At 46.4% G+C, this 21686-nt stretch overlaps 2 protein-coding genes across 10 annotated transcripts in view; one reads left to right on the plus strand and one right to left on the minus strand.

Annotated features, from left to right (window-relative positions):
• Nucleotides 1-21686, plus strand: part of SAP30 (Sin3A associated protein 30) — a 136354-nt gene that overhangs the window by 91639 nt on the left and 23029 nt on the right. For all 6 annotated transcript variants that reach the window (XR_016393465.1, XR_016393470.1, XR_016393471.1 and 3 more), the window contains one exon: nt 1-21686. This exon is cut by the window's left edge and continues 19467 nt beyond it; it is cut by the window's right edge and continues 23029 nt beyond it. The gene's annotated coding sequence lies outside the window, so the exon portion shown is untranslated.
• LOC111185313 (uncharacterized) overlaps nt 20216-21686 on the minus strand; it is a 50367-nt gene continuing 48896 nt past the window's right edge. For all 4 annotated transcript variants that reach the window (XM_089912720.1, XM_089912719.1, XM_089912722.1 and 1 more), the window contains one exon: nt 20216-20355. In XM_089912720.1, coding sequence (XP_089768846.1) covers nt 20314-20355 — 42 coding nt within the window. In that variant the 3' untranslated portion in view covers nt 20216-20313. The remainder of the gene's footprint in view (nt 20356-21686) is intronic.

Here is a 21686-nt window from a genome sequence, read left to right on the forward strand (position 1 = left end):
CCCGTTTCTCTCAGATTATGTCGAGGCTGGTGGTCTTTGTTATGGCTCATGGTTAGTGATTCTTCTGGAGGTTGAGTAAGGAATTCTTTTCCTCACAGTATGGTGAATGGCAGGGGGGATGTCCCCTTTACAGATAAGAGGAACCATGAAAGTGAAATAGTTAGACTCAATACTTTGCAGATAGAATTCTGTTTTTCTTCCTATTTCACTTCTATATGTTATTTTTTTCCAGCTCCAGAAGCTAACAGATAAAACAGTTTGCGCTGAGGTGTAGTGCATTTTTTAGAATGGCATTTACAACACAGTTCACGTGCTCTAAGGAATATTATATCCGAAAAAATAAGGAATTCATACTAAATAAATTTGAGAAATAATTAACAAAGTAAAGCAGGATCCTTCACTGTAGGACTTCTCAGATCCTTCAATATGCTAATGGCATTGGTTTTCCCAAATTCATTTGACCATCAGAAAAGCAGCCGCAGGGACTTCCCTGGTGGTCTAGTGGTTAAGACTCCACGCTTCCAATGCAGGGGGCATGGGTTCAATCCCTGGTCAGGGCACTAAGAGCCCACATGCTGTAGGGTGCAGCCAAAAAAAAGTAAAAAAAAAAAAGCAGCTGCAGAAACAAAAGCTTTTAACCTTGTTTCTGCCAGTGCAATCATCCCTGCTCTCTTGACCCAAAGGTTCATCTGATGCTGTGCTTGACCAAGACACTGCCCACCCAGCCCCCATCCCTCTCCAGACCTTCCCTTCTTTACTCTGTTTTGTGACACAGGGGCCAAGACTCTGGAGACCATCCTTTGTGCTGGTCATCTGGCTTCCTACTGATGCACCCAAGAAGGGAGACTGGGCAGCGGAAGGGAGAGGGGTTTTCCTTCTTCCCTTTTGTTTGCTGCTTCTGGGTGTCAGCCTATCAATGGCTCTTTACCAGGCAGCAGTGGCTGGTTGCTGTCTTCAGCCTCTCTCCATGGTCCCAGGACCTCACTGCAATCCATCTGAGTAGCAGTGGTTCCAGGGAGTCAGAGCCCCAGATCCAAGAGGCCTCTCCTCCCACCTCCTGAGGTACCAGTGTTACTGAACTCAGGTTCAGCTGCTCGCTGCTCAAAAGCCAATCATTGGAGAGGCAAGTGTCAGTAGAGGGGAAAGGTGCTTTAATCAGAAAAGCTGGCAATCTGGGGAGAAGGTGGACTTGTGTCCAGAGACCAGCTCTGAAGATTCTGCTCAGCCATGACAGTTTTTACAGGAGAAAAGGGAGAAGAATCTCAGGGAATCATCAAGGCAGGAGGTTGGGTTCTGCATCTCCATTGCGTGCAGAATGGCTGACTCTCTCTTCAGATGGCATCTTGTCCAAGTGATCTGCCAGCAGGATTGCTAAGGGGGCTACTGTGGGTAGAGAGCTAGTCATTCTTTAACTACTTCATTCTTCATTCTTCTTTTTATCTAGGAAAAGAATCAACAGGTCAGGCAAATCATGGTGTGCATTCAGGAGAGCATAAGTCAGGGTGTAGTTTCTATTGGTTAGTGACCTCATTCCTATAATTCGGTTTTTAAGGTTAAAGAGGGACAGAAATGAGTAAACAGGAAAGGGGCAAAAGAGCTGCTTTCAGTTCCCCACTGTTAAACATCATCCCATTTCTGTGGAATTAGGGGCGAATGTCCATCTTCTGTAACTGCTTCATGCTGACATTGGGCGCCTTCTCTGAGTGGAAGATGTCAACATGGGTATGTAGCATCTCTTTGCTGACAATTCTAGTTGCCCATTTACATGTATGGGTAGAGCAAGCTATAATTATTTTGATGCCACAAAGATACAGATTATTATGAGCAATAATATTAATCCCATTCTCTTGAGGCCAGTTCTTGGAACTGTGCTAGCCACAGATTCAGTGCTGCTCAGGATGGAGCAGCTTGTGTCGTGCCCTCTGGTGGCTGTTACCGTATCTGAAAAACAGCTCAGGAATACCCATCAAATACTGAGTCTGTGACTCTGTTGTCCTAATCATTAACTACTGGAGCCTACGGTTTTGTGACTCAGGGAAGCCTGGGAGATGAGCTTTTCCACAAACAAGAGGCAGGGGACATGGGGGGCGTTTGTACTTGTGGGGACGGGGCTGCGGGGTTCTCTGCATTCCACCAGCAGTGGCTCAGCCGGGCCCTACCCTGAGACTTGGGTTCCAGCCCTATGTGGCCCTCAGTCAACTTCCAGGTCTGGTGACTCCAACTCTTCCCCAAGAGTGGAAGCTGCTTCCTACCTATCTCTGTATCCTAGTGTCCTGTTTTGCTTTTTTCATCTTCTAACGTCTGTAACAGACTTCCTGTACCAAACCCCCTCTGTTGCAATACCTAGTGTGGTGTCTGTCTTCCTGACTGGACCTCGATGGAAAAAGAATGCACATGAGAGCTTCCTCTGCAGAGGAGTGTCTTTGGAGACGGAAGGAGGGTGGGAGAGTGGATAGAGGGGGCAGGGAGGAAACTCCTGGAATTCTTTCCTTGAATCTAAAGCAGTGTTTTCCAAACCTTACAAGTTTAAGTGAACTCAAATGAATTTAATCTAGGAAATTTCACAGCATGCCTTGAGATAGTAGGAGACATTCTGGGGTGCTATTAAAATAGAATTATGAATTGCTTTCTCATCTCTTAAGTTACTCAGCAATTTTAGTAAAAGTGGAATGAAATGTCTCTTTCTGCACGACTGTATCTGCCACACCTATAAACCGCGGATTAGTCATTCCAGGACAGTGGAAGAAGACCCTTAGAGGGTTGGAATTGGGAGTAAAACACAAGCAGTACCTTCCAAATGGAACCTCCAAAGATACATTTTTAAATATTTGGTTTTTAAAAATAACTAGGGCTTCCCTGGTGGCGCAGAGGATAAGAATCCACCTGCCAATGCAAGGGACACAGGTTCAGTCCCTGGTCCGGGAGGATCCCACATGCCGCAGAGCAACTAAGCCCGTGCGCCACAACTACTGAGCCTGTGCTCTAGAGCCCACGAGCCACAACTACTGAAGCCCACGCACCTAGAGCCTGTGCTCTGCAACAAGAGAAGCCACCGCAATGAGAAGCCCGCACACCACAACCAAGAGTAGACCCCGCTCGCCACAACTAGAGAAAGCACACACGCAGCAATGAAGACCCAACGCAGCCAAAAGTAAATAAATAAAAAACAAAACAAAACAAAAAATACTAAACTAAGTTCTAGTTCTCAAATATGGATGATCATTAGAATCATCTGGGGGAGGATTAAAAATACAGAGTGCAGAAACTGACCCTATGACCAGGATTCAGACTCTCCCAGTTTGGGGCCCCAGAACTGGTATTTTTTGAAACCTCATGTGAACAAGGGGTTCTGATAATCAACAGGTTTAGGATCCATTATTATATAGAATTTTAAATTTTCTATTTTTGTTTTTTTAACACTTAGATTCAGAATTCAGTCTTTTGGGATTTTTTCCACTAAAGGTCTGAGCGAGGAGCAGAGCTGACATTCTCTGTCCTGGCGGGGCAGCTGGAGGAGACAGAAGGCAGCGGAGCTCCCCTCTGAGACTGGCTTTTGAAGGGCTTTTGATCATCTCCACCCCCTGCCAGAGCCAATCACGGATGTCAGAGCCCAGGCGGCTGTGGCAGCTCAGTTTCCATGGCAACACCTCCTCTGCCATGAAGCTGGGATTCCCTGATCCCTGGGCCTTTCCCCCATCAGCGCTGAGCTTTTCCCAACTGTGGGATCCTAAGAATGACCAGGCATCTGGCTCCTTCAAGAAACAGCCTCAGATGTCCATAGATCCTTCCAGGAGCTTATCAAGTCCCTGGAAAAGGAAATAAAGGAAAGAACATAGCCAGGGTCAGCAGCAAGAAGGAGTCTCATTTACCTGTAGCCGGGTCAGTTTTCTTGCTTGGTGACTTTGAAATGAAATACAGAGCAGAGGAGAGCCTCAGTATGAAAAACAAACCAACATGCAAACAAACACCCACCGTTTATGAAAAGAGTGCAGAAGGGTGTCCCCTCTTCCTGCTGCCTCCTGGCCACCTGTTGCAGCATTGAGGAAGTCAGGAACTTTCTGCTCACAGCCAGAGGAAAGGACACCAGGTCTGTTAAGATCAAGAAAAATAAGGATCACGTGAAGGTGGGAGTTGGGTGCAGCGGTGCCCTTTACATGGTGGGTGTCACAGACCGAGGGAAGGCAGAGAAGAGAGGCAGCCCTGACCTGGGGTTGCAGCTGAAGCCACCAGTCCTGCTGATTTAAGTATGTAGAATTTCAACAATTCAGACAAGCTAATTTTTTAAAGGCATGAAGAGGCTGCTTGTCTTCCAGCTGAGCTGGCCGGTCACCTGTGCCGCCCATGCGCATGGCGGATGTTGGTGGGGACTTAGCGCGGAAGAGCGGGTCCTGGATGTGATCCGGAAACTCACCAGGCGCGTGGCTTCGCAGTAGTGGAATCTGTCGACATGAACAATCCTCCGCACGCCGGGTGATTCGAGTGCACTTTCATGATTCCCTCTCATTTTACCCCCTTGCTATTTCCACACGCCACAGGAATCCCTCACTCCCCTCTGAATTATGTGCCGCTGGAGATGGATGCTCGGACCTCCCACTCAGGCGGGGCAGTCCCAGCGCCACCAACTCCCAGGACCTATTGTTCGTCCATTCCTTACCCAGTGCTGTCACTGCAGCCCGGCGCTGCAGCCCAGCCGGAAGGGCAGGAAACCAGTCCCCCAACAGCCATCCATCACGCTCATAAACGCTCTGTATTTTACTAAGTTCCATCAAAGTTCACGTATACACTGAAGCAAAACAATCCTCCTCTATGCATTCTTTTTTTCTCAACCTTTATGCAGCCCACAGACGCACATGAAATATTCACGGGTGTGTGCTGGGAGCGCTTGAAGCCCTGCGCGCATCTGTGCAGTGGTGCGTGTGCACACCAGGCCGCGTGCCGGGGCGCACAGGACACCTGGTGCCGGGCGGGACCGCCTCCTGCACAGGCTGCACATGGAGGCCGAGCTGCTCCTAGGCTTGGATCCTCATGAATCACTCTTTGGCACTTTCCTCCCCAGCGTGCCATGTGTTGGTTTTTTGTTTGTTTGTCTTTTTCCTTTTAATAACCATTTCTTTAAAACTGAAGTGTAGTTAATTTACAACGTTGTGTTAGTTTCAGGTGTACAGCAAAGTGGTTCAGTGATACATATATATGTATAATAATATAAATATATTACATATATATAATTTTTCAGATTCTTTTCCATTATAGCTTATTGCAAGATACTGACTGTACTTCCCTGTGCTATACAGTAGGTCCTTGTTGGTTATCTGTTCTGTATATAGTAGCGGGCACATCCCATGTGTTGGTTTTAACTGCCTCACTCATCTTAGCATCTCCAAAGACTGTGTGATCAGTTGGTGTCCCAGCCTGCTGCTGGCTCTCTTCTCCCCCTCTTCTGCTCCCACGTTTATCGCTCAGTAAATGATAAGGGATTCCTTCCGCGAGTCCAGGAAGACACGAAAGGCAGCTGTCTTTTGTGTTAACATCAACTCCGGCTCTCCTCACCATCTTCTTTCTACTTGTAGGCCCTCTGCCCACTTACTTTAGAAAAGAAGCAAACGTTACCTGAGCTTCCCAGACCATGCAGTCCTGTTCTTGAATAACAACCTTCCAGTGGTTTACTATGTAAGATACCCAGAGCAACACACACACACACACACACACAATGTGTGTCAAAACCAAACAGTTCGGCATCCTCTCCTTGTTTTTAATCAATGGCTGCTTCCCATCTAGTTTCCACCTTGTGAAACTCATGAGAAATCTGAGGTCGTCACCTCAGCTTCAGACTGAGTGTTCTGAGGAGTCCTAGAGGGCAGATGGGACAGGAATTTGAAGGCTGTTTCTCCATATTCTTGGATCCTTTCAGTATGCATCTTTTAGCCCGATGCTTGGTGCATCACAGTGCACATCTGAAGTATCAGGTTAGGGAAGTACCAAGAGTGGTAGTTTTGAAGCTAACGAGAAGTACCTGCAGATTCCTTTCTCGTTCAGCTCGAGGATTTTCTAATCTCTTTCAGTGTAAAAATCCTCTTGACTGGAGTGAGGCTTCTAATATTACCTCTTACGATGAGTGCTTTTCAGACCCCTTTGAAGGCATCCTAATAGTCGAGAACAAGAGAGAATTACCACAGAACAGGAGGGAAATGATACAGGACTTGTATCAACAGGGTTGGACAACAATGATGAAATTCCACATTTTTATCTAGAATCATCCTGGAATGATTAAGGCTGAGAAGACATGAGGAAGGCCAGGGGACCGTCCCGTTACAGCCTGTGGTGCCAGCGTCCAGACCAACCTGCACGTGCTGGTCACCTGTCTTTGGAGAGTGAGGCCCCAGATGCAGGGAGGCTGGAGAGAGCAGCGTCTGTGTCTCGTCTCCAGACATCTAGGGGAGAATTCGTGTCCTGGGGTGATGCTTTTGCCTTGCCTTTATTGATGACTTTCTCCTCTGAATTCTCACATTACTTTTTTTTTTAATTAATTTTTATTGGAGTATTGTTGCTTTACAATGTTGTTAGTTTCTGCTGTACAGCAAAGTGAATGAGCTATGTGTATACATATATCCCCTCCCTTTTAGATTTCCTTCCCAGGTAGGTCACCATGGAGCATTGAGTAGAGTTCCCTGTGCTCTACAGCAGGTTCTCATTAGTTATCTGTTTTATACACAGTAGTGTATATGTGTCATTCCCAATCTCCTAATTCATCCCACCTCCCCTTCCCCCTTGGTGTCCATACATCTGTTCTCTACGTCTCTGTCTCTGTTTCTGCTTTAATCTTCATGCGTAGTTTATATGATCCATGCAGTGTGATGATACGCCGTTAGCTTTCTCTCTGCGTTTCGAGGACGGAGTTTGTTTTTAGGGCCACCCTGGCCCGCAGCAGTCGTTGTGGGTGATCTGTCTCCATCTGTCCCGCCCTAAGCATTCTCTGCATGAGAGGTCGGCAAATATCTTCTGTAAAAGGCCAGTGTGTTTGGTTTGAATGTTTGTGTCTCCCCAAAATTCAGATGTTGAAACTTGATGTCCAAGTGATGGTATTTGGAGATGAGAACTCTGCGAGGTGACTGGATCATGAGGGCAGAGCCCTCAGAAGGGGCATTGGGACCCCCTCAGAGGGCTCCCTTGCCCCTTCTCCACGTGACACACAGCCAAAAGGTGGCTGTCTCTGAACCAGGATATGGGCTCTCTCCAGACACTGAATCTGCCAGCGCCTTGACCTCAGACTCCGCAGCCTCTAGAACTGTGAGAAAGAGATGTCTGTTGTTTACAAGCCTCCCAGTTTATGGTATCTTATTGAAACAGCCCAGGGACTTCCCTGGTGGCACAGTGGTTAAGAATCCGCCTGCCAATGCAGGGCACACGGGTCCGATCCCTGGTCTGGGAAGATCCCACATGCCACAGAACAACTAAGCCTGTGCACCACAACTACTGAGCCTGCGCTGTAGAGCCCACGAGCTGCAGCTACTGAGCCTGTGTGCCACAACTGCTGAAGCCCGCACGCCTAGAGCCTGTGCTCTACAACAAGAGAAGCCACCACAATGAGAAGCCCACACACCGCAACAAAGTGTAGCCCCCGCTCACCACAACTAGAGAAAGCCTGCGTGCAGCAACAAAGACCCAGTGCAGCCAAAAATAAATTAAAAAAAAAAAAAAAAAAGCAGCCCAAACAAACTAAGACAGCCAGACAGGACACATTTAGGCTTTGTGAAGCACATGGTCTCTTTTGTAACAGCTCTGCTCTTCGAGAAAGCAGCCAGACACAATCATATGTAAATGAGCAAGGCTGTGTTACAATAAAACTTTATTGACAAAACAGGCTGAGGGCCAGAAGCGGTCCTTGGCAATAGTTAGATGATTGCTGGTCTAAGTCAATGCCAGGTATCCCATTTCCCTTATTAGTGATCAGACCAGGCAGGCATGTGTGTGTATGACCTTATACTGGTCAGGAAACAGGAGGGGACATCTGGTGCGGGCCTCTGGAAAAGGCTTCCTTGATTCTAAGACCTTGTCCCTTATTTCCCTCTGGACCTTGCTGTGTTGGGAGCAGCCATCATACTCCCCGGCTGAGGATGGCCCAACACTGGAAGGAGGACAAGGCTGAGAGGAGCACAAAGAGGAGAGAGACCCTGACATTCTCACCCAAGCCCGCTCTGCTCTGGTCTCCAAACTATGCAGCTTAATCGATGTCCTTCTTGGCTAAGCCAGTTAGCCTTTTTGTTTGCAAGAAAGCATATTAATTGATACAGCTCTACCCCTGAAATGTTTAAAATGATGTTAAATTCATGTAAATCGAATCTGGCTTCTCCTTGGGGAAAAATTATATACTTCATACTACATTTCTGATAAAGAGCCCAGTGTCCAACTTTTTACAAAAATGGTAAAAAATGCCATGTTGAGTCAAACATACATGGCGTGTTTCTAGAAAGTTGTTTTTACAGTGCATATAACTGATGACTAGGACAGAATACAGTGAGTCGCTTCAGATTCAAATTCTCATGAGTGTGTATCACATGAAGTTCTCGTCTTACATCTTCATAATTCCTACGTCTTAGTGCAGGAAATATAGTAAACACTCACTCAGGTCACAGAATCGACTGGAATTTTTAGGGAACGTTTCACAAGACTCTTTGAGGAGAATTTTAAGGATATTTGGTCCACATGATAAATTTAAAGAGTGTAAAGGGGTCCAGGACCACTGACTTGGAAGTATACTTCATGAAACCTGAAAATATGGGAAATACAATGTCAGGGGGTAAAAAGCAGAACACTGAAGTGGACACGCAGGGAGTCCAACTATGTAAAAAATATATGTGCACAGAAAAGGAATAGGATGAAACTATAAAATAATAATAATTTAGGTGATTTCAAGTTTTGTTTTCATAAAATTTCCAAGTTTTCTACAATAAAAAAGTTTGGCTTCTGTAATCGGGAAGAATAAAATTTCAGTACCGACCACAGAGCACACATTTGCCTTATGACAGCGGCTGCCACCAAAAGAACATCATTCATTTTATAAGTTGTGTATAAAGATTTAATATGCCTGACTATAAGACAGTGAGATTTTTAAATAAAGGAACTCCAAAATCAAATGAATGTATTTCTTCCTGGTAGTTCCTTTAGGAGACGATATGCTTATTCAAATGACATTTTTTGGAGCTCCTTTGGAAGAACTGTCTGTGAAGAGTCAGCCACGGAAGAAATGGATCTCCTGTCTCTATCAAGGCATAGCATTCTCTCTCCTCCCTCCTCAGCCAGCTTCAGCTAATGGATTGTGTGCTTGTTGACACTGACCTTCAGCGCCATTGGGAAGGGCTGTGGGGTCATGTGTGCCCTCAGTCTCCATGTAAAAGCAGGTCTCTTTGTGGATTCCAAGATCCTTTAGGAGTTAGCATAGGTTTACTTGGCTGTACCCTATAAAGGTGAATTAAAAGAAAGTGAGGAATTAATTGCACTTCCATTTTTATTTTAATTTTTTAACATCTTTAATGGAGTATAATTGCTTTACAATGGTGTGTTAGTTTCTGCTTTATAACAAAGTGAATCAGCTATACATATACATATATCCCCATATCTCTTCCCTCTTGTGTCTCCCTCCCTCCCACCCTCCCTATCCCACCCCTCTAGGTGGTCGCAAAGCACCGAGCTGATCTCCCTGTGCTATGCGGCTGCTTCCCACTAGCTATCTATTTTACGTTTGGTAGTATATATGTCATTGCCACTCTCTCACTTCATGCCAGCTTACCCCTCCCCATGTCCTCAAGTCCATTCTCTACATCTGCGTCTTTATTCCTGTCCTGCCCCTAGGTTCTTCAGAACCATTTTTTTTCTTTAGATTCCATATATATGTGTTAGCATACGGTATTTGTTTTTCTCTTTCTGACTTACTTCACTCTGTATGACTCTAGGACCATCCACCTCACTACAAATAACTCAATTTTGTTTCTTTTTATGGCTGAGTAATATTCCATTGTATATACATGCCACATCTTCTTTATCCATTCATCTGTCGATGGACACTTAGGTTGCTTCCAGGTCCTGGCTATTGTAAATAGAGCTGCAATGAACTTTGTGGTACATGACTCTTTTTGAATTATGGTTTTCTCAGGGTATATGCCCAGTAGTGGGATTGCTGGGTCATATGGTAGTTCTATTCTTACTTTTTTAAGGAACCTCCACACTGTTCTCCATAGTGGCTGTATCAGTTTACATTCCCACCAACAGTGCAAGAGGGTTCCTTTTTCTCCACACCCTCTCCAGCATTTATTGTTTCTAGATTTTTTGATGATGGCCATTCTGACTGGTGTGAGATGATATCTCATTGTAGTTTTGATTTGCATTTCTCTAATGATTAATGATGTTGAGCATCCTTTCATATGTTTGTTGGCAGTCTGTATATTTTCTTTGTAGAAATGTCTGTTTAGGTCTTCTGCCCATTTTCGGATTGGGTTGCTTGTTTCTTTGTTATTGAGCTGCATGAGCTGCTTGTAAATTTTGGAGATTAATCCTTTGTCAGTTACTTCATTTGAAAATATTTTCTCCCATTCTGAGGGCTGTCTTTTCGTCTTATTTATGGTTTCTTTTGCTGTGCAAAAGCTTTGAAGTTTCATTCGGTCCCATTTGTTTATTATTGTTTTTATTTCCATTTCTCTAGGAGGTGGGTCAGAAAGGATCTTGCTGTGATTTATGTCATAGAGTGTTCTGCCTATGTTTTCCTGTAAGAGTTTGATAGTGTCTGGCCTTACATTTAGGTCTTTAATCCATTTTGAGTTCATTTTTGTGTATGGTGTTAGGGAGTGTTCTAATTTCATTCTTTGCACTTGCCTTTTTATCCCTACTCAGTACACAGCGCCATGCTGAGCACAAAGCAAAGGCTCAATTAATTGATGTTAATTGGGACATCTGTGACACTCTGCGGAGTCATCTAGCTGGGGACTGGATTGTCTGTGTTGACATCACTCAGCTAAAGAGAAGCTGAGAGTTACCAGCTTGTTTAGACTCATAGATGATTCAGTTTTCCCAAATAGCCTAAAACTCGGTCACTTACTGGGGTGACAAACTCTGCCCAGTTTGCCAAGGATATTTCTCATTTTAGCACCAAAACTCATTCATCTCAGGAACCCCCTCAGATGCAGGCTGACTGAGGTGGTTGGTCACTCTATCCACTGGTGACCCAACTTTATAATGATGCAACTTCCCTTCGTTTTAGTCTGACCTGGCTTCTCCAGCCAAGCCATTCACCCAAGGCTGGATGGAGGCATCCAGTGGCCCAGCCATCTGACTTCTGCTGTGTGTTGTTGTCCTGCAGACGAACAAGCCAGAACAAAGGAATGAACTGCAAAGAGACAGGGCCCTACACATATAATCTGGTTATAATTTTCCTGGGAGAGTTTGGGTTCCTGGCTTATCCATCCATTCCTTAGTTATGTATGTATGTATGTATGTATATATTTATGGCTGCATTGGGTTCCTGGCGTATCTGTCCACTCCTTATTTATTCATTTATTTATTTTTGGCTGCCTTGGGACTTCGTTGCTGCGTGCGGGCTTTCTTTAGCTGTAGTGAGCGGGGGCTACTCATCGTTGCAGTGCACGGGCTTCTCATTGCGGTGGCTTCTCTTGTTGTGGAGCATGGACTCTAGGCATGCAGGCTTCAGTAGCTGTGGCACACGGGCTCAGTTGCTCCACGGCATGTGGGATCTTCCCCGACTGGGGCTCAAACCCATGTCCCTGGCATTGGCAGGTGGATTCTCAGCCACTGCGCCACCAGGGAAGCCCCCGTCCCCTCCTTGTAAAGAACAACTGCCTCTCAGGTTGGCTCATCACTTCTGTTTTGCCTGCGACATACAGAAAGGCAAACCAACCAGCCCAGCATGACCCTGCTCAGAACAAGGTTTTCTGCCAGATTTTCACATGCTGGAAAACTTGTGTCCCTCGGAAAGAAACCCCAGCAAAATGAAGCCTAATTTTTATTTATTTTTGCATTCAGAGAGGAATGGCGATGTCTTCCATGTCCTAGACACATCTTAATTTGTGGTTTTTTTCTTATTTGACTCTCTTAATAGGAGGAGAGTATGCCAGGGCTGATTTATGGATCTCCAGTGGTGCCAGGCATCATTTCACATGTGCACAGTAGTTTAACTTGGCGGATAGTATTAAACCCTGGAATTGTGTCATCTATTTGTACACGCGTACAATAGCCTCCTTGTGCAGGTTCTTCAAGAATCCTTGCAGGCATGGTTGAGACTAGGTGTTTACGGAGTCTCACAGAGTGATTTATTCTGTTGGAAGGCTTTCAGCGTTTCCAGAATGAAGGATGAGATAGCATTTTGTGCCATCGATTAAGTTCCCTGGGGAATTAGAGTTGGGCTAACGTGGAGACGCCTCAAGCCCACGGTGGGAACTCCCGTTTCAGTGGTCGTCCAGGCGATGTGGGACATGTGACTGCTGACAGCAGGCTGGCTTTCATTCTGACATGTCGCAGGGAAGCAGCTAAAAGTGGGGGGCGGGGTGATCTAACGCAAGTCGCCGCGGGCGTAAATAACTTGAGAAGCTCTGTTGACAGCAGAAAGTCCGGCCTCCGCAGTAGTTAACAAGGCTATCTTCAAATTCAAAGGGCCCTGACATTTGTCACAGTTGTCCTTTGTAGTCAAGGGTGCTACTGCGGACACCGTGTTTATCCCTGCAGCCGAGTGTGGCTGAAAATACCCGTGTGTGACAGATGATAAGGCCTTTCTGCGGAGGGGGACAGGGCGGACGTGAGAGCCTGGCTGGGGTTTGTGTGCGGGCCTCCCAGCACACAGCTTGGCGTGTCACAGAGCATCTTGTCTCCATCTGCAGCGACCTGGCCGCTCTGGCCTCGGCCCCTCGGCTCCAGCGGCCCGCAAGTGTCTCCATTCTTGAGCGACTTTCCCTGGGTCTTGCTTGCTGTCTCCCTTGCCCGCACAGGGTAGGTAGGCTGGTGCCAGACTCCTTCCTACACCCCGGCTCGGGGGAGAAGGCCTTTGAGGTGGGCTGGGTCCCTCGACACTTTTGTCGATGGGTGATTTTATTTTGCTACTTCAGCACTGAGTGTTTTCAACTGGAAAGACCTTTGAGGCTGAAAGGACTTTCCGCCCTTTCTCGGTGTCACCTGTCTTAGGACAGGGAAAGGCAGAGGCAGTGCTTTGGGCTCAGGTGTGCCTCTCCGTCGGTGGACTAGGTGGACACTTACACAGCTTGTTGCCTTAAAAAATGCTACCTCACCAGCCTATTCTCAAAATCCTTTTTTAAGGCTAGAAATTCCTAAAGGCTCATCTTGGAAGTCTAATAATGGGTTCACAAGCCAGCGACAGGGCTCAGAAAGCCTTCCTGCTCGGGTGTCTTGCTGGGGGCAGCAGTTAAGGTCAGGCCCGGGCGGCGCTGGTGGCCTCAGCCCATGGCCAGCACTGCGTGACTGCTTATCACTTCGCCTCTTTGGCAAATAAAAATCTTTTTACCCGTGGGTTCAAGATGGGGCTTAGGAAAGAGAATAAAAGGGCTTCTTGGTGATGCCTTAGCCTTAAAATCTCCTATGGGAGGAACTGCTAATTGTCTTGAACAGGGAAACCCCAAGAATCTTACGAGCTCCTTAACCACTGAGTGAATTGCCTTATCAGACCTTCTTCTAGAGGAGTCTGGTGCATAAGGAAGTTGTGATGAGGATGACTGAGAGATGAGAGTGTGGTGCCTGAGACCAACCCTGGGCACTGGACTTCCCCGGGAGGGAAAGATGACCTGAGCCTCCATGAGCAGCTAAGCGACACTGGTGTCCAAGAACGGACATCTTCTCGGGAGGGAGAGGGGGTCTGGAATTGGGAGGCAGGGGAACTGAGCACAGCCTTTGTCTGCTTCACAATTCTGCCCCTTTGGTTTGAGGTCATCCAGTAGAGTTCCATCCCACACAAGTCTTGAAATTGTTTCTCCAAGGAACATCTCTGAATCAGCTTTCATCTCTTCTTGACCCTCTAAGGACGCTGGGTGGGAGGCCCAGAGTCCCCAAGGCTTCGGCGCATGTAGCAATGGTCTCTGATCCTGTAGATATTGTTTTTTTGTTTATTTGTTTGTTTTCTGAGAAACTAGGAGGAATGGGATTGAAAGTAACAAGCATCTAGTATGTTCTGTCATTCCCATTTTATAGATGAGGAAACTGAAGTTCAGTTATGGGACCAGGATTACGTGAAAGCAAATAGCAAAGCTGGGATCTAAACGTAGGCCACCTACCAGAGGTGAGCAGGTTGACAAGTTAGCCCAACTCAGAGAGCCCCCTGCATCTGACTTCTGTGCTCCATCTCAGAACTGTGGGCTTCTCTCTACAGTCCTGACTGAGAACTTCACCAGGAAGACAGCAGGTTCTCCTCATGGTGCTTGAGAAACCACTGACTAAAGAATGAGCCTCGCCTGTATCCCTGATGATCTTTTAAAATAGTGAATAATAACACTGCTATAATGGTGAACATTGAAATGCCACCATCTGCCCTTGGTCTTTCAGAAGGTACCAGGCAAATCTTGCTGTTCTGAGACCGATATCTAAATTCTTTTAATTAACTCATTTATTGACCAGGGGATTTTTTCAGAATCTGACGCCTGTGGCTGGTGATTTGTTATGTAAATCAATATTGAAACATCTCTGGTCAATAACGTTTGGGTAACAAAAGACGTATTAATAAGTCTCTGGTCAATATTAATAAACCTTATTTGGTTTGATGAGTTAAAGCAATACCCTTAGCCTCCACTGTGTATGTTGGAAAGAGGGCAGAAGGAAACAGTTCCTCTGAGATAACTCTCCAGAGAAGATACTAATAGGTTTGGGTTGATAGACATCCAAGAAGTTACAGATTATAGGGGTTGACACCCTTCCAAAATTAATATATGCCCAGTAGGCTAAGTCCATGGTTTCCTTCCTTTTCCATTGGATTTCTAAATGTCAGAAGTCCCCATCTTCATGGTCTGTGACGTGATGGGGCCCTTCTAGTTACAGAGCTCTTCCTCATGAATTGCTCTGTGAAACCTCAAAGACTGTGCTTCATTCCTTTTCTGTCAGGTGAGGACACAGAGACAGAACGCCCATGCATTCCTGACGGCAGCACAACTGGTACACCACGGAGCTGGGGCTAGAATCTAGACCATGCGTGCTTTTAGCATTGCCCCGCCGTGTTCCCTCTCCACATTCCACAGAAGGGTTTATTAAGGATCGCATTTTGCATAAGGCAGCCGATGGTAGCAATGGTCACCTGAAGCCAAGGTCCCAGGCTGTGGAGCTGGTAGGGCTGGGGCGTCTCTTGCCTTGGCTTGGGGTTGGCCCAAGGGATTAAAATCACTAGGGTACAAGAGGAAGGATGCCAAGGTTGGAAGCCAGGCCCAGCCTGAATTGGGCTGTGCTGGCGGCATGAGAAGTTATGAAGCATTTTCAAAGTACCTATGACATTTTATTTTAGGTAGTAAAATCTTTACGTTCAAGCTGTTAGAAAATATTTGAAACAAGCCATTCCTAAATATGTTTATGTAAGTATTCCTAAGACACACTACACACATGTGTGAGTCAGACTAAGTTCTTCATAAAATAGAATTGAATTCAGTTGTTTAAAATGGGTTTGCTGTTGGGTTGCATGGAGACATGTACGTGGTTTGATCACTTTTCAATGTTTTGAGTGTCAAAGGGACATAGGATGGCACCTTTCTTAGGAAGTGTGATTTATAATATACTCCACACTCAGTGAAAATTGAGTTTGTGTAGTAGTTAGGATTAGGTTGCTAGAAGATCCAAAATAACAGTGGCTTAAAGAAAATAGAAGTTTCTTTTTCTCTCATGAAACGAAGTCAGGAGTCAGTTCACAGATGGTTTGGTGGCTTCGTGGTATCAGGGTCTCATGCTCCTCCTGTCTTGTTACTCACTATGCATGAATTCTATTTCCAAATTCACCTCATGGGCCAACATGGCTGCTGGAGTGCCAACAATTATATCTGCAATCCAGGCAGTAGGAAGAAAAAAGGAGTGAAAATGAGGGAACGCTCTCTTCCACTTCCACTGTGTCTCCTCGGCTAGAACTCTGTGATACGCCAGATCTGGCTACAAAGCAGACTGAGAAATGTATGATTTTAGCTAGCCATGATGTTCTCAGCTAAAACAATAATTAGGATTACTTTTACAAGGAAAAAAAAGGAAGAATGAATATTGAGTGGCAATTAGGAATCTCTGCCACAGCTTGGTTATGGAACCTATTCCCTTCATCTTGTTCCCTAGGCTCCCCACACTTGCTCCTTGCCCATCCCCTCTTGCACACGTGCAATTAAAAAATGACCCTATTGCTTGAGAGACCCAGAGCCATGCAGAACAGAAAAGATCATTATGGGTGGAAACTGAGTCAAACTAGGGAGCTTCTTACTATGATTATTTGCCTTTATTATCAATATCATTTATTTCATCATCAAAAAACCTTACTGTGCACTAGAATGTGTAGGGGAAAACAGAGGTGTTAGGAAATATAATACAGGATTCCTGTCTCTACCCTTGACTTTCTTATTTGGGGGAGATGAGACTCCCAGAGTAAGGTCCTGTCAAGAGCTGTGAAAGGGCTGAGATTTTCCCCCACTTGTAAGTGAGGAGCTAGCCCACCAGTGTCCTGGGTGCTGGCAGGAGACACAGGACCCTGAGTCAGAGATAAAGGAGTTAAATTATATCAGTAGTCTGGGTGCCAGTCTTTTCTTGTGCTAGTTCCCCAGTTCCTGCAGGGTGACTCAGGTGGCCACATGGTGACTGCACGGCAGCGGGTGGCATTACAGGAGAGGAACCTAGAGCCCAAGGCAGGCAAGGCTTGTATGATGGGAAGCACGGCTGCCACCCCTTCTCCAGAGGGAACCTCCATCTCCGAGGTTCCAGGCTGTCCACCGTGTAAGCATCCTTGTAAAGACAGTCCATACAGAATAGAGGTGTCAGCGTCTCCGCCTGCAAGATGTCAGACACAGGAGAGGCCCTTGGAGAACTGTCTCCCGCCCGACATGACACAGCGCACGCCAAGCGTGGCACCAGGACAGAAGCACCCCGGTCCCCTGTGAGCGAGCAGAGCGCGCTGGGGGCTGCGCAATCGGGGGCCTGGAAGGGAGGGCGAGGCTGGACCAAGAGCGGGGAGAGGGCTCCACCCCCCGTGCAGGTGCGCAGACATGGTACGAGGCGTTCGTAGACCTACCGAAGAGCAGTTTGGTGGAAGGGAGAGTGTTATAGGAAAGCCTTGGGGTCTGGACATCCCGGGAGGGCCTGGGATGCCTGAGGAACTTCCCACAGTGAGGAGGAGGGTCGCTAATGGTGCCGCCGGCGACACGGCTGGGGATGGCTGGAGCGGAGGAGACGGGAGGCGAGGCAGGGACGGGTCTGGGCATCAAGTGCTGGGTACGCGAGCGCTTCCCACATGGCAGGGCAGCGCACCTGTATTTATTGTTTCGCTTCCTTTACTATGGAGCAGGCAGGAAAGCTTGCAGGGAACTTCATGTCTGTAAGGATGAAGGGGTAGCACCATTGATTGACCTGTTACCTCAAGTGGCACTTCCTGAATTTCTCACGAGGGCATCACCCAGGTGTTCAGTGCTGGATCCTCTCGTGTATTTTAGGATCAGGCCCTTCCCTGCAGGTATCAGTGTCAGGTTCTAAAGGACCCCGGGGGCCCTTACTGCCCAGGATAAGGGAGGGCTTTGGTGTGGGGCGGATAGATAGAAATACCTGTGTCGTACCTGGGTGACCAGTCATGATAGCAGCTCTGAAAGTGAGAAAACTAGTGTAAAGGACACATCCCCAGGGAAACCCGGATACTAACAGGCAAATGGCTTCAACAGAGGAGCCCCTGACAAAGAAGATGCTGGACATCCCTGTCCTTAACCCTCAGACTGGAGACAGAAATTCTTCGTGTCCTCGAGTGGCTTCCTACTCTTCTCACAGAACAGTCTTGGCTCCTTGACCTGGTGTGAGAAGCAGCAGCGCGTCCCCTGGCCCCCGCACCTCCACAGTGAGTGAAGTGCCCCCGACTCGGCTTGGCTTCCGCCATCCATCATGGAAGGATTTGGCAGACCGCTGTGGAAACCAACTCCTAAATATTTTAAACAGAGACCATGGCTGACAGGAGTCAAACTTTCTGTATTAATGGAGGATTAAAACCTCAGCTATTTCCAGTAATTTATTATGCACCCGCTTATAAACACATTGCACTGGTCATGGAATGTATACGTGTAGCAGGCCCTCCAGAGACGGATGAAGAACACTTCAAGGGCATCAAGGGCACCCAGGTTCCAGCATGGAAGCACAGTCACAGTTGGCAACCTTTGCACAGGAAGTCCCCTGACTGTTGGTGACCCGTGTCCTGTGGGCCACTGTCTGGGAACCACTGCACGTGTCAAAGGAGCAAGACCCTCTGGCCTTACTCAGACCCATCATTACACTGTCCCCAGAAGTGACCCATGTCAGCCTTCAAGGGCTCATGTTGCGAAAGGCAATCATCTGTTTCTTGAGAAAAGCCATCAAAGTGCCAAATTATTGATGGACAATCACCACACCCAGTGTGCTGTGTCTGACTGTGGGCACCACACCTCAGGGGCAACGTTAGCCCCAAACATGACACATGCAGGGCAGAAGCGTTCAGACCAGAAGGGGACACAAACCATGTGACGCTGGGACAAAGGAACAGAATTCACATGGATAGAAGGGGTGGGGGGGGGCACGCTTGCTGTCCGAATGCTCTGGAGGTCGTGGGGAGAAAGGTTTTCCCAGGGTGGGGGCGGAAACCAATGGTAAAGGCTGGTTGCCGTGAGAACAGATTTATGCTAAAAAACCCGGGGGTGTGGGGGGAGTACTTCCTAACAGAGTTCGTGAGAGCAGGCTGAGCTCTCAGTCACTGGAGATGCTCAGTCCTTGGCTGCATGGCCATGCTGGAAGAACACTGCAGAAAAACTCCAGCGTCAGATCACTGAAGGAAGGGACTAAGTTGTTTCCCCCACAGGACCTTGTGATGCCATGCATGGGGGACTTGAATCTGAAGTTGGGGGGGGAGGGGTGTGTGGGGTCTTGTAATAGAGAATAATAAGTCTGACTCCATATTGGATCTATTTCTTTAGCTCCAACCTTTGTGCCCTGTTGCCTCTGCTTAGTCATGCTGGCTCTGCACCTTTTGTAAAAGAATGTTGCCTATGGCTTGAAATATACAGGATAGCCTGACCTTGACCTGACCTGAACAGAGAATAACAGAAACCTTGCCTACACGGACAAGATACAAGAACCAAGGATCTGACACCAAGAAGTTTGCAACAGTTCACATCCCCCCTCACCTTGCCTTTAAAAAGAGCTTTGCTGAAAGCTTTTCGGGAGTTTGGCCTTTTTAAGGCATGAGCCACCTGTCTCCTTGCCTGGCCCCACAATTAACCTCTCTGCTTCAAACTCTAATGTTTCAGTATTGTTCGGTCTCACTCTGTTATTAGGCACAGACTTGCGTTCGGTAACAATTATGGTGAGCCAGCCAGGAATCTGTGCCTGTGGCGGGTGGACCCCGGCCAGGGACAGCCCCTTCCCAAGTTCCCAGCAACTGCTGGAGCTCATTTTGCACCCGGGAACTGTGAGGGACTCTCCCTGAGAGGCGTCAGCTGCCCCAGTGCACAAGGCCATTTGGAGCAGAGAAACGTCCAGAGCTATGGTCCACATTTGGTGTCACTTGGGGGTAAGTCGCTCCATCTTGCACAGGCTGGGAATTCTCTCCACTCCATTTGGGTTACTTCCCTTGTAGGAAGTGAGACACTCTGGGTCTGTTCTCTTTTGAGAGCTAAGCCAGTCTGTTTGGAGACCTCCATCTGGGAGTAGAAATGGAATTTTAGACTACACCTCCACTGATTTTCTGTGTGACCGTAGTTTGTGTTTTTGTGTGTGTGTATTGTTTTGGGGTGAGCCACTCCAGCTTGCGCCTTTGTTAGTGGGACCGTTCGTTTGTTGTTTGTATGTGTGTGTATCAGTATGCACTGGTCAGTTGAGACGTCTTCGGTAACAGGGCTTGCGTGTGAGGGCACCAGGGTATCCTTCCCTATTGTGTTGGGTTTTGCCTGTGGTCGAGCATTGGTTGGGATTTTCCTTTTGCAATGAATGGGTATCTCCCTTTTTGGCGCTGGGGAACTGTGATCCTGAAAGACCATTTTGCATTGCATTTGTTTGCTTTATTAATACTAGATAACACCGGCCATGAATAATTAAGTATGGATAATCAGAGCTCTGTTCCATCTTGCAGTCCCCCTAGCATGTATTTTGCAAAAGTGGGAGATCTTCAGTATGCTCCTAGAAAGAGAGAAAGAAGATATTTTTTTAACATTTCACCACCACTACATTCTTTAGACTCTGGACTAAATTAATTAAGATGAAACTCTCTTAAAATTCCAAAACTGGTTCTTTTTGCATATGCAGTTAAGAGAAAGCTGGCTTGATAAAATACCTTTTTTTCAGAATTCTGACCCCAAGAGAACGAAAATATTCTGAGGAGCAAGCTTGAAGGTAACTAAGTAAATTCAACCTATTCCAACTGTTATTTTTGGTTTGCATTTGCCAGGTGAATTGCCATGACACGTGTGGTAATGATTCCTTATCTTTACATTTGCATGTTGTTTGCTGTTAAAAAGTAGGATCCTTGTTTGAAAGAGTTGAGGAAATTGTTGGACTTCACCCTTTTGTTTTTGTTCTGCAGGAATTAGATTTTGTTCTGTGTGTATGTTTACATTTGTCTTGCATGTAAGTTTGCTGGCTATGAGAGCTATCTGGATGTATGTGTTTCGTTATGATTAGGTGTCTTTGTCTTTGGATAGTATTGCTGAGGTTAACTTGTAAATGAGCTCTATTTAATAGACTTAAAAGTAAATGCTTACCAATTAAATACTTACTACTATTTAGAAAACAGGCCCAAATGAACTTCAGGTCCTCATGATCTGGGAAATATTCAGTATGGAATTGATATCTGGTATTGAAGCTAGCTTAAGCTTGTTGGTTTGACTAATACAGACATGTCTTTTAGAAAATTCAAACTACTTAGGATAAACCTTATAACCAGCAATAGAAGTTTCTAGTAAGAGTTTCCTAAAAATAAGTATAAATTGTGAGAGATGCCTTTAACATTACTTACTTAGGATGCTTTTAAATGCTTGTAATAGAAAACACAACTAAAAGTATCTTAAACAATTACGACTAACTCCTAATGGTTCCAGCATAGATTCAGTCAGTGAATCAGTGACATCAAGGATCCAGGTTCTTGCCATATTTTCCTCTGCCATTCTTACATGTCAGTTTCGTCCTTGGATTTGTTCCCTCATGATCCTAAGACAGCTTCCACAGCACCACTCCTCATCCAACAATGACCAGATTCAGGAAAGTATGAACCTTTTGTCCCTTTCAAGAGCAAAGGAAACCCAAAAGTTCCCTTATTTGCCTTCACAGTTCTTAAGCAAGGTTGCACCTGTATTAAATCAAATATTGCCAAGAAGAAAAGGAATTACACCAGGATTGCCTTAACCTAATCCTCATTCACCCACTGGGGCTAAGGAGGGACCAATGAAAATCATGGGCCTAATAACTGAACAGTATTGGGGTTCTCTTGGCAAGGAGGTATGAAGGCAATTGTT

The sequence above is a fragment of the Delphinapterus leucas genome, chromosome 6 (genome assembly GCF_059928025.1).
Source record: "Delphinapterus leucas isolate spDelLeu-1000000601 "Yukka" chromosome 6, BTC_Dleu_Yukka2, whole genome shotgun sequence".
NCBI classification, from domain to species: domain Eukaryota; kingdom Metazoa; phylum Chordata; class Mammalia; order Artiodactyla; family Monodontidae; genus Delphinapterus; species Delphinapterus leucas.